Below are 12,754 nucleotides of genomic sequence, written 5' to 3' on the forward strand. Positions count from 1 at the left end.
CCCGGGTTAAGTATGTTGCCCCCTTTTGAGGCTTGTTCTGCTACCCAGAGTTTCAGCTTGCCTCTCAATAAGGCTGGCCTATTTATCTCTCCGTGTTTAAGATACTGACAGCACCAAAATGAACCAGTCAGGACTTAAACGAGTTTGGTTCCAGTTAATACTTGGATGGGAGGCCACCAGGAGATCCCAGCAGTACAAACTAGATTGTCATGAGTAAGGATGGCGAGCAGGGGGCTCCCATCCAGGCTGTAAAGCGCATGCGTAGCACTGAGGAATTAGGTAGCCATTCCAAGAGACACAGATCGGGCCCGCCTTAACCTTTGGGGTTTATATGTCTGGGTTTTTCCCACGGTTCTTCAGTTTGTTAGGATTTCCTGTTATGTAGCAGCAATAAAACACTAGAGACCTGTTCCTTGTCTCAGCGTGGTTCCTGGCTGTTAGGACATAGATTGAGAAATTGAAACCACATCCCATTAACAGGTGACAGCAAACCATTTCCACGTTGTTGCCAAGAAAACCACAAGGACGCACTCAGGGAGTCACCAGCATCAAACTCAAGTTTAGGTCGCATCGTGCGCATGGATGCCATTGTCTCCCACAAGGGTGTCTGTTGGGGTGGGGGTGGGGGGGGAGAGCCTTCTTGCTTTAAAAAAAGATCTGGGTGCTTAAAAAGTCATCCTGAGGGTGCCACAAGAAAATTGTGGAATGAAAGTTCATTTGCAGGAGGGACCAGAAGAGGGCAGGGGTGCCTCGGAAGAGTGGCGCTGGCCAAGCTCTGTCTGGCGTGGGGCGGCCTTAGAAGCTGAGCAGGGCGTCCCAGTGGAGGGGGCCGGACAGAGGCGTTCTGCGCTCAACCCCCAGATGATTGCAGATTGCATCCTGGGCGTCACTGAATGGACCCGTTCCTTCCGTTTGTGCTTGATGCTGTGCTATAACCCTAACCAAGGTTAAGTGTTGCATGTTGTGTCTCTCAACATCCCAGTTATGTTGGGAAAACCCACTTCTGAATTCACAGTGGCATTTGACTTTTGCATGCTGTGTTGCCCTCCGCTGGCTGGCAAAATTTCCCATAGGAAAAAATTCTTTTCTGGCAGCAGAAGAGGGAAGGCGGTCCCTCCCTGTGCGGGTAAGGATTTGGGGAGCAAACCCACCCTGGCAAGCAGGGGGTGATGGCTTTGCTGACCAGTGTTCATTGTTCAGAGTTAGTTTTGCTTTGAAAATGGGCTTTGACTCATTTTGTGGTACAGCCCAGACCCCCCTAACCAGATCTGTTTTCCCACACTGGAGAATGGACTTCCCCAACTGAGCCACCTCTGGATGCTTTAGGTTAAAACTTCTACCAGCTCAGGGTTCGGCCCCTCCTGGCTGTGGAGGATGGGACTGTAGTGCAAAGCACCAGGAGGACGGCTGGGTGGGGAAGCCAGTCGCATCCAGAGGTCCCTGATGAAATGTTTCCGAGCAGAGAAAGGGATCAGAGGAGGTTTTCTTGAAGGTGCCGGTATATTCCAAATCCAAAACTGCTGGCTGGGGAATCCTGGGAGTTGAAGTCCACACCTCTTAAAATCGCCGAGGTTGAGAAACGCAGCTTCAGGGGCTCCAAGAGAACCTGGCAGCTGCTTTGGGGGGTAGACAGAAGCTGGGAGGAGAGGAGCTGGGCTTGGCGGAAGGATTTCCTGCCAGAGAACCCGCAGAGGGAATGGAGAAATGGCCGTCCAGTTCATAGGTGGCAGAGATGTCCACAGAGGTCAGAAAAGTCAAGATGGTGGCTGTAACATTGTCAAGCCCCACCCTAAAGGATGCCATCTTGACTTTTTTGACCAAGCACTGGGCTTTGCACAATTGCAGTCATTATCTTGACTTTTTTGACACCCCCCACCCCCATGGACACCTCTGGCCAGGACAAAAGTGACGTTGGGGTTCATTTCGTTTCCACTTAATTTGAATTAATTACTGACCAGTGGGAATGATGACTCTCTTGTCCTGTAGGTACTGATTTTCCCCTTTAGTCACATGAAAAATTACAATTTGGTGGCAATTTTGAAATGTTTTTGGGGCCCCTAGCCGAGGCCTTGGGGGTTTGCAGGCAGCTGGGGAATTCTGGAAGTCCATGCATCTTCAAGTGGCCACGGTTGAGAAACCCTGGCATATACAGTAATAATCTCACTGCAGTTACTATATATAAAAATAACCTTCCATGAGTCTTTTCTAATTGACTGTCCATAAGTCCCAGCAACAAAAAAAATCTGGTTCCAACTGAATGTTAGTTATTAAAATTCTTTGTATCACTGCACTGTATGTATTTGGACCCAGAATTAACACGCTAAATTAACACACAAAATTTGCATTTGCCCAAGGGGTGAGTGATTCCCATGATTGTGTCAGTTTTCCAGGAGGGTTATTATTCCTAGATCATTTGCCAGTTTACAGTTAACCTTTTAAAAATAAAGAGTTTTTTTAAAGATCGGAAAACTTTTATGGACTTTTTGCTGAAAGAAGAAAAAACTGAATTGATGACTTATGGATTTGGGTTAAAGGGGAAGGGGAAAGAATAAGATGGCAATTACTTGACATAAAGAAGGGCGGAAGTCATAATTCTACGTTTTCTTTCTTTTTTCACATCTTTTTTTCTTGTTTTCTATCATCTTATTTTTCTTATTTTTTCTTTAGTTTTTTAAACTTTTATTGTATTGAAAAATTCAAATTATGTGTGTGTGTGTGTGTGTATATGTTAAAAAGAACCTGTTCGCTTCTCCACTTCTGCTTAAATCATACGGTTTGCAGCTGAACTTAACGCCGGGCATTATTTGCCTTTTCTTTTTCACTTCCTTCTCCTCTGGAGACATTCTTCCCTGGAATTTTGGAGGAAGTCTGACCCTGACTCAGCGGCGGCTCTTCAGAACAAGCCTCTTCTCCGGAAAACGAAAAGACGGGTCATCGTTTTTCCTATTACAACATCATTTTCTCCCCCCACCCCGCTGGCTTAAGGTCAAAGGTGTTGGCAGAGTGCTAGAAAGCATTTGGCCCAGGAGAGATCAGAAAAATCACACACCAGGCGTTTCTATAAAAATAAATTTATTTACAGAAAAGCACAAAAACATATTTACAGGCTTTGCATTTTCACAGGCTCTCTGAGAGCTGCTTACTCTCTACATGCCTAAAGAAAAGGAACTGAGTAACAAGCTAACTGCCCTCACTTCAGGCTATGCAACTATTAACACCTGAAAAGAGGACAATCAAATTCAACCTCTTCACCTGGCCAAAATGATTAGTTACCATAGTAACCTTAATCTGTAGCAGAAAACAATATACCAAACAAAAGGCATGTGTTGGAAAGGTCTGTGATGCCCGCTCCAAAATGGGAGATCTCCAGGAGTGGGGGGAAAAATACAATTATGAAATATATCTGTTTTATGGGAAATCAGGCTAGATAGGGAAGTAAGTTGGGGAAAAAATAAAACCCTGGAAACATACAGTTGCAAATCACTTACGTTTTTGCAACCAAGAAAATTAAACCACCATGAATTGACCAGGAGTTGAGCTTGACTCCAGACCAACTTGATCTTTCCATTTAGCAAAGGTGAAGAGAGTAATCAGGTTAAGTGTCAGTCTAGGGCCTCTGAGAAATGTTTTGCTCATGTGTGTGTGTGTGTTTTCCAGAGTAACAAGCAGCTTCCTGTGTGGTTGTTAAGTGAATCACTGTGGGCATTAAGTGAACTGCATGGTTGTAAAGTGAATCACGCCGTCCCCCATTGATTTTGCTTGCTGGGAAGGTCGAAAATGGTGATCATCTGGCCATGGGATGCTGCAGCAGTCATAAATGCGAATTGGTTGCCAAGCACCCAAATCGTCATGTTACTGGGTGGACACTAGGAAGTTTGTAAGTGTGAGGACTGGCATAAGTCAGGTTTTCCAGCGCCACTGTAAGTCCAAACTGTCACTAAACAAATGGTTGTTTAGGACTACCTGAATATCCATTGCCTTTGCAATTGTTTTACATGATTTTGGGCTGCTGTGGCTTGGACTTGTGGCAGTGAGATGGACCATCATGTACACTGTTTAAATAAATAAAAATAATAGTTGGTCCTAACCCTTTCCCTCGCCACAAAAAGGGCAACCCAAACATAGATTTTGGATGTTTTTCTTCTTGAACTGATACAGTTACTGTATGTATTCTTTTTCTAAGCATGCAAAATTTCCAGGATGGAGTTGTCAGATAGCTGGCAGGTAACACCACTTCTGTTTGGAAACGGAGCTGTCTAGGTAGGATGGAAGTTGGTCAAGAGAAAAGGAGCGAGTTAGTTCCCAATACTAGTATGAAAATAAATGAACACTTTGTGGCGACTGTTTATGGGGCAGCATTCTGTCAGCCTTCTCAGGTAGACCAGACAGGAAACACGACCAGATGAGCTAATTCTACTTTATTGTACGGCTGCACTGACAGAATCTTGCAAGTCTGAAAGTCCAATTCTCCTGCCGTCTCCTTTACAGCCCGAGAAACCAGGGAGGGTCCCTTCTGAGCCTCTTGCCCCGCCCACTATCCAGCTGCGGGCTAAGCCCTCCCTCACCTGACCATTCCCTTGGCAGCGTCTCTTCACACACACACCCGTCTCTCAAGGTCTTTACCACATACCATTACATCCACCCTCTTTGGCTGGGGTTGGAAGCCAAGGAGCGTCAGTCCTGGTTAGTCCTTGGATAGGAGACCACCAGAAAATCCCAGAAAGCCGCAATGGCAAATTCCAAGGAGTTGCCTCTACTCAAAAGGTTTTAATTTGGTCTTGAAAATTTTGCCCCACTGCTGCTCTGAAGGGAGGCATGCAGGACATTGCTTCTTCCCTGAATTAACCAAAGGGAATTTAGCAGAAATTTAAAGAGGAAAGAGCAGAGCCATCGCTGATTAGCCAGCTCCTTGCTCGTCCTTTCCTTCCCCTCCTGTGTTCATGCGGCCGCCCCTTAAATAATTTACGTTGCATTTAAAAACTGGCTCTGCATGGAAGCAGAATCCCTTGATGAAGCAAAGTATCATCTGTCTGTCTGTCTCTCTTCTTATTTTGGCTTCCCAGCAGATGATGGGTTGTCATATCCCCCAGGTTGCTAAGGCGGCTACAAGATGAAGACCCACCAAAGTTGAAACTCTGGTTTAAAATCATAGAAGTGTGAGCTGGAAGGGGTCCTAAAGGCCTCAGAGACTTTACCTTCTATGCCAGCGTTTTTCAAACTTGGCAGCCTGAAGATGTGTGGATTTCAGCCCCCACAGCCATGCTGGCTGTAGAGTTCTGGGAGTTGAAGTCCACACATCTTCACGTTGTCAAGTTTGAAAAACGCTGTTATAGATAAAGGCAAGGCAGAATTATTCTGATTTTCTTTCTCACACTTCCTTCAATCTCTGGACCATGGAATTGCTTCTCCCCCTTTTGCGGCTTGCTCTTACCTTCCCCAAGGTCAACTCTTATGTTCCTTTACACGTGGCAGGTTTCCATAGCAGCTCCCATTGATTTCCACGGACTGGACTGATGCGTGGAACTAGGCATTAACAGCTGCATTTGCAACACATGCTAAACTAGAGTGTGTGCGTGTGTGTGCATGTGTCTATACACGCAGGCACTTTGAAATTCAGCTGTCCTGCAACTTTCCAACCTGCTGCCTTCAGATGGGTGAGAATTCCTGGCCACCAACACGTTTATGGGTACCAGTTGGAGAAGGCTGAGCAGGGGGCAACTGGGGGGGGGGGCAAGCAGGGCATGTGCCCCAGGCGCCGTGCTGGGGGGGGGCGCGCCAAAATGGGCATGGAATCCATGTTTGCCCAGGGTGACACAGACCCTAGTTGTGGCCCTGAGGCTGAGCTACCCTTTTCTTTTTTGCCTTCAGGTCAGACGACACCTTAGTGACAGGGAAAAGCAAAATGTAACAGAAAATTGGGGTATTTACGTTATCTTGTTAGCACTGATTCCACTGCTGTCAGTTCTACCTCAAAGGAAGAAGAGAACTACCACCTAGCTGGGCTCCATTCTAATGACTGCATGGACACATTTACAGGTAGTCCTCGCTTAACAACCATTCGTTTAGTAATGGTTCGGTCTTAAGACAGTGCTGAAAAAATTCGACTTACGACCAGCCCTCACACCTACGGCCATCACAACATTGCCCTGTGGTCATGTGATCAAAATTTGGGCGCTTGGCAACCAGTTCGCATTTATGACTGTTGCAGCATCCCATGGTCACATGATTGCCATTTTTTACCTTCCCAGCCTGCTTCTGGCAAGCAAAATCAATGGGGAACTGGGTGATTCACACAACCACATGGTTCACTTGACACCTGTAGTGATTTGCTTAATGACCACCACAAAAACGGTCATAAAATTGGGTTGGATTTGCTTAACGTTTGCTTCACTTAGCAACCAAGATTCCAGTCCCAATTGTGGTCAAGTGGGAACTACTTGTATGTAAGTTTCTCAACTATAGTGCAAGAACAATTTCCTAGTGTCTTTCAGGAATTTTTCCCCCCCCAAATCTCCAGTCTAGTATACGGCTTTTGGAATTCTGTATGGCCTCCCATCCACGCTAAAAAAAGTGAAAGGGGGACACGCTCTGACAACGGCGAGGAGTTTTACAATGGCTGGGTTTTGCTCAAGGCAAGGATGGACTTTGGCTGCTGACCATGGTTATCTGCATTTTAAAATTAAAATATCTGGTTACCAATGTTTTATATGTTTGTATATTGGTTTTTAATTTTTTTTACTGGATTGTTGCAACTGTTGTGAGCTACCCAGAGTCACTTACAGCTGCACAAATTGAATGAATGAATGAATGAATGAATAAAAAAATAAATGCAAATTAAATCAATTGCAGATGGTTCTCGTGGTCAAAGAAGCTTGCAAGGATGATCACGCTTAAGACACATTATGCAATACCTGATGATTTAAAGCCACTTTTTATTATTCAACATTTTATACATAATAAATACAAAGTTACACAGCCAATATAAAGAAAGCATTTGGGGGCTGCTTCCAGTTTATTGACACTGTACATGGATGATATATTTGATTGCATGCCCTGTATGAAGTTTAAAAAGGAGGCATATTTTACAACTTTTTTAAAAATAAAAATTAGCAGCTCTTACAGAAAATATTTTTAAAATATAACTAAGGAACTTTTATTTAAATAACACTTTTCTGAATTTGGGGAATCTGAGTAACAGCAACAACAAAAACCAAACCAACCCCCCCCAAAATGCAGAAAAACTGGCCAACTAATAGGAACATGGGAATATTATTGGCAACGCACTTCTGTTTTTCATGAAACATTTAAAAATGTTTGCAGTAAAGTTTTTCTTAAAAAACCGAATAAAAAAACTTTAAGAATAAGTCTAATAAACACTTAAAGACCTCAACAGATCAAAAGCACAAAAAATGCATGCCCCCACAACCCCAAAACCTTTAAGGGGATCTACCAGATACTGGCACCTGCTGCAGACAAATTGGTTATGTTTCAATCTGCTCCTCCTTTGTGTAGGCCAAATGTAGAAAGAAAGAAAGAAAGAAAGAAAGAAAGAAAGAAAGAAAGAAAGAAAGAAAGAAAGAAAGAAAGAAAGAAGGAAGGAAGGAAGGAAGGAAGGAAGGAAGGAAGGAAGGAAGGAAGGAAGGGGAAGGAAGAAAGAGAAAGAGGAGTCTTCTGGATAGACCCAGCCAAGATTATCTGTGCAAAGTTTAAGATGAAGCTCTTCTCAAATGATTTCACAAAATGAAGCCAAGGAATTGGGGGGGAAATGGACACACAAGAGCTTGTTTAATCTTACTTACGGTAGAACTCTAAACACATTGTGCAGGTGAGTTTATACATTCTATCCCTTTAGCAGGGAAGTACTTGGGACGGATTATGGGCTGTCAAGTCAGTGTTGACTCCTAGTGGCCACATTGATTTGCTCCAGGAGGACCTGTCCCCAACCTGGTCCTTCAGGTCTTCCAATGGTGCACCTATTGCCACCAGAACCGAGTCCATCCACGTCGTCCCCTTTTTCTTTTTCCTTCCACCTTTCCCAGCATTCTAGACTTCTCCAGAGAGCTGGGTCTTCTCATGGTGTGCCCAAAATATGATCATCTGAGCCTGGTCATTGGTGACTTGAATGAGAACTCTGGATGGACCTGTTTGTTTGTTTGTTTTCTTGGCTGTCCACTGTCTTCTCAGGAATCTTCTCCAGCACCAAAGTTCAAAACTGTCAATACCCTTTTTGTAATGTCCTCCTCCGCCCCCCACCCCAACCAGTTTTCCCTATATGAACCTTGCTGCTCAGAGATCCAAATGCAAAATACATTTCTTCCCAACCCTTTGTCTTGTTTCACTTTAACTCAGGCTTAATGACAAAACCACCTCACCTTTATTCAAAACCAATGTGGTCTGCTCAGAAAAAACAGAGTTTTAAAAGTTGCCTTGTGACATTCGCCCTGAAAGTTGACTAAGAAAGCTATTAAGAATGGCAGAGCAACCTTGGCAAGGTTCGACCCCAGGAGGGGGACCCACGGCAGTTTGACAGTGGTAAGATGGAGCCCCCCCCAGCTGATGGGATAACAACTCCCTTTCCCTTCCTTGCCTCCCTGCCCAAGAGAGATTGTCCATTTCATCCGCGCTTCGCAAAAAGTCCTGCAAAACTCTGTTGGAAGAGAGTTGAGGTTGAACCTGGCAAAACCAATGTAGATATGACTGGGAGCAATGGCTCCGCTGAAGAGTTTTCAAAGCTCTGTGCGTGCCAGAGCGCATGAGAGAAAACAAATTGACGGCCATCTCCAGCTTTAATTCCCTGGGTCTGAGGTGGCCATGAGGGTCACACAGGGATGGGTACTAGAGCTACCCAACGTTGGAGGCCACCGATCAGTATGCTAAACATTCAGCTTCTTGAACTCTAACTGGAAGTTCCAATGTCTAAGACACGTTGCGAATGTCAGAGAATAAACTACACAGCAATAATAGGAGAAGTGAGCAAAGTTGAAGGAGGGAGGGAGGGAAGAAGGAAGGATGGTTGGAGGGGAAGTTAGATAAAGTAAAAGAAAGAAAACTAAAGTTAGGGGAGGGGAGGGGAGGCAGGGAAGAAGGAAGGAAGGAAGGAAGGTTTCAAAAGGAAATGAATGGCTATTTCCAGCACTACAATGAAAATCCTTCTTATTCAATTTCCTCCTAAGAAAACACGTTGCTACGAATTCAGCACTTGTGCAGTAGATAATCCACTCCATAAATATCAGTACGAAGGGAACATAATGATTAGGTTTCACTGCCCGTTCTGGAAGAGGGACACGCCCCATAGTTAACTCCCTTAAGATCCGCCCTGCTTTTGTAGAACTTTTTTCTTTTTTCCATCTCAAGGTGTGGGGAGGAAAGGGGAGAAAAAAAAAAAAAGAGGGGCCAGCCTCTTCCTAAACCGACACACTTGTGCTGCCTTTTCAGTTCCGTATGTTCTGATCGTATACGTGATGCTACTTGAAGAGGTTGGGAAAAAAAAGATCTCAATACATTCCTATGACAACAGTAATACTCTGCACTAATGCACATGGTATATATACGCCATGATCTGGAGCTGGTCTACAGATTACACTCCCTATGCAGAAAAGCACTCCTCTTGTGATTCGCGGTTACCGCTGCAAACTGTAATACCGATCTTTCCTCCTCAAGTGCCAAGGAAACATGCTCTGGGCCGAGGAAGGAAACTCGCTGGTCTAAACAGGGTGGCTTCCGGATGTTCAAACTGCAACCCCAGCCCACAAGGCCAGTGGGCTCGCTGAGCAGTAGTGATGAGAATCGTGGCTCTACCACAGCTGGAAGTCACCAGGTAGGGGAAGGATGAATCAGACCGTGATGGGGTGAGGCCACTTTCCCCAATAGGTGTCATCACCATACGGCAGTAATTTGCAGACTGGCCACCTGCAGCAGGGAGGAAGATGCTTTGGCGCACCCTTAAAAGAGAGAATTAGCTGACATCCAGCTGAAAAGGCATGGCTGCTTGCTTTGTGCTACGAGGGTGGATCTATAAAGTGGAACCAAACAACAGCAAATAAAAAAGGCACAAAATATCCACGACCACAGGAAGAAGCATCTACCAACACGTCAAGTGTTCCTGGAAGATCTCCCTGTTTCTCCTCGATCTTTTAAGAAGTCTCCTCCGTCAAACAAACGTGCCTTACGAGGGCAGTGAACGAAGCACCACCAGCATTTGGCCTGGGTTCTAGCACTGTGGGGCGGCTCCTCCCTCCGGTCACACCAAGGTGATCTCCACATCTTCAATCTTCTCGGGGGGCCTACGATGTTGGGTGGGTGGTGGTGGAGCGGCCCGCACCTGAAACCGCCCAGACATACAACATGAGAAGACGACCATGGCACGTACGGGAGATTACACAGCCCCATCCAACAGAGTGCACGCAACGGGTACTTCCAAAGTGACAGGAACCCCGGTCAAATATTAACCAAAGTTTTGCATTTCCACACCACGCATTAAATAGAAGTGGGGGGAAAACGTCTGAATCCCACCTCTTGGAAGACAACTGGAGGCAAGATGGGTTCACAGCGGGCTGCCCTGTGGCTGAGCAGCCCCGTGACTTGTGAACTTAACCACAGTTCCAACTCAGCGTGACCTGGAGCAGGCACTAGCAAGCTGCCACGCTGGTGCAGCGACAACCACCCTCTTTATTTCTATCACTCCGGGGCGCGTTCTTAAAACTTACAGGCCTCAGTTTTCCGTACGAAGTGCTGTCTGGAAGAGGTCGTGGCGGCTGGGAAAATCCAGGGGAGTTTGAAGCGAAGTTGTTTTCTGAAACTGCAACAGCAACAACAAAAAACAATGGCGATGCTTCCAGGGCAGGGTTTCCCAACCTCAGCAACTTTAAGAAGAGTGGACCACAAGGCATGCTGGCTGGGGAATTCTGACAGAAACTGGCAAAAAAGGTTGCAAATCACGATCACGTGATCGCAGGACGCTGCAACCGGTCGTAAATGCGAGCCGGTTTCCAAGCGCCCGAATTGCAAACACGTGACCGCGAGGGTGGTAGTGGTGGTGGTGGTATGATGGTTGTAAATACGAGTACAGGTCATAAAGCACTTTTTCTGAGGCCGTCGTAACTTGAACCATTGCTAAATGAATGGTCGTAAGTCAAGGACCGCCTGTATTATTATTATATATCATCACCACCATCACCACTGCCACTATCTGTCCATTCACTGAATATCACAGTCTTTAGAGGGGGTATTTTGCAACGATTTGGATTTCAATCACCAACTGCCTAGGAACTGTGGAGTTCCAGGCAAGGGTTTTTGTTTTGCAAAGCCGGTGGCGTCTAGACTGGTCAATTTAAAACTTCCAAATACAGGGAAATCCATTTGTTATGGTTCCAAGAGCTTCACTGGTATTATAGTTGATCGTATTACTATTAGATTTATATCTGAACTTTCCTCGGGGATTGTTTTAAGTCAAGATAATTTAATATAATTTGAATCTTTAGATTCAATTTTTGTAAATAGTTTTAAGTATACAGATATAAGTAATCTTTTAATATGTCAGGGAATTTATCCTTAAGGGTCTAAAAAAACCTTTTGCAAGCTTTTTCAGGAGCCTCATTTTGCAAATCTTTTGCAAGCTTTCAAAAGGGCTTGATTCTGTGCTTGGTGCAGGTATGCACCCTTTGTGGCAGGGTAAACAGAAGAGAAAAAAATAAAACTTCCTTATAGCAAAGCACACATATAACAAAGTTATATAACACTTATATGCTGCAGTTCAATCGATGTAGTTGTCTGAATTACAGTCACTAGGTAAATAACTCTGGGTAGGGCCGGCCCAGCCCCTTCACTGCTAGGCTGCAATGCCGAGCGGAAGTGGCCTGCACAGGCAACGGACCTTGGCCAGGAGTTCTGGGTGGAAGGTGGCTGCCTTGAGGACCGGGCTATCTTCTACATCCAAAAGGGCCACTGGTCCGTTAACTGCGGCCTTCTCACTTGCGGGGAACGCGAGGGGAGCCCTGGGCCGGGCCCTTCAGCCCCTCTCTTACCGTTGGCTGACGGAGACCGTGGGAAGCCCTGCGCTCCTCTTTTGTCGGGACTCGGGAAAGGGCTGGTCGGGGGCTGGTCGTAGAGGGGCAGCGGCGCCAGGGAGTTCTGGGGCTTCGGAGACGGAAAGACCTGCGGGGAAACAGAGGAGGCTGCATTAAAGGAGGCCAGTCTTCTCGGCTACGGAAAGAGCTGGTTCTGCTAACCGAGTGACCTGTCTCAAAAGCCCGGGCATCGTCTGACCACCACAGGGGAAGCCACTTCCACAAACTGAGAATAACCAGCTAAAAATGCTACTCAGCAAGCTGATTTGCAAGCACTGGAAGGCTCTCAAGCTGCAGGTCCATGTGGCTCCCACCCGGCTTGCTTTTAGAAAACAGATGAACTCAGTCTTCGTCCTGTTGGCTTCTGGTTGACTGCATATGGCCGATGGAGGGATTTCCGATTATATACAGGTAGTCCTCATTGACTGACCACAATTGGGACTGGAAACTCCATCACTAAGTGGCGCAGTTGTTAAGCACTACGTCACATGACTGCAGCGACTTACGATGTCAGTTTCATCAGTTCTGGCTGCAGTTGTTAAGTGAATCACTGTGGATTGTTAAGTGTGACGTCACATGACTGCCACTTGCGACTTCCTATTGGCTTCCCCGTTGACTTTGCTTGTTGGAAGCCGGCTGTGAAGATTGCAAATGGCGATCAGGTGACTGTGGGACGCTGCAATGGCCAC

The 12,754-nt window shown here is 45.8% G+C and overlaps 1 protein-coding gene across 1 annotated transcript in view; it reads right to left on the bottom strand.

The window, feature by feature from the left end:
- Positions 1-6,915: 6,915 nt before the first annotated feature.
- FCHSD2 (FCH and double SH3 domains 2) overlaps positions 6,916-12,754 on the bottom strand; it is a 161,250-nt gene continuing 155,411 nt past the window's right edge. The window contains exons 18-20 of the mRNA XM_063305977.1: positions 12,024-12,153; positions 10,707-10,798; positions 6,916-10,321 (exon numbers count right to left, since the gene is read on the bottom strand). Of these exons, the coding sequence (XP_063162047.1) occupies positions 10,241-10,321; positions 10,707-10,798; positions 12,024-12,153 (303 nt within the window). The 3' untranslated portion in view covers positions 6,916-10,240. The remainder of the gene's footprint in view (positions 10,322-10,706; positions 10,799-12,023; positions 12,154-12,754) is intronic.

Source organism: Candoia aspera, chromosome 5 (assembly GCF_035149785.1).
Source record: "Candoia aspera isolate rCanAsp1 chromosome 5, rCanAsp1.hap2, whole genome shotgun sequence".
Classification (NCBI taxonomy): Eukaryota; Metazoa; Chordata; class Lepidosauria; order Squamata; family Boidae; genus Candoia; species Candoia aspera.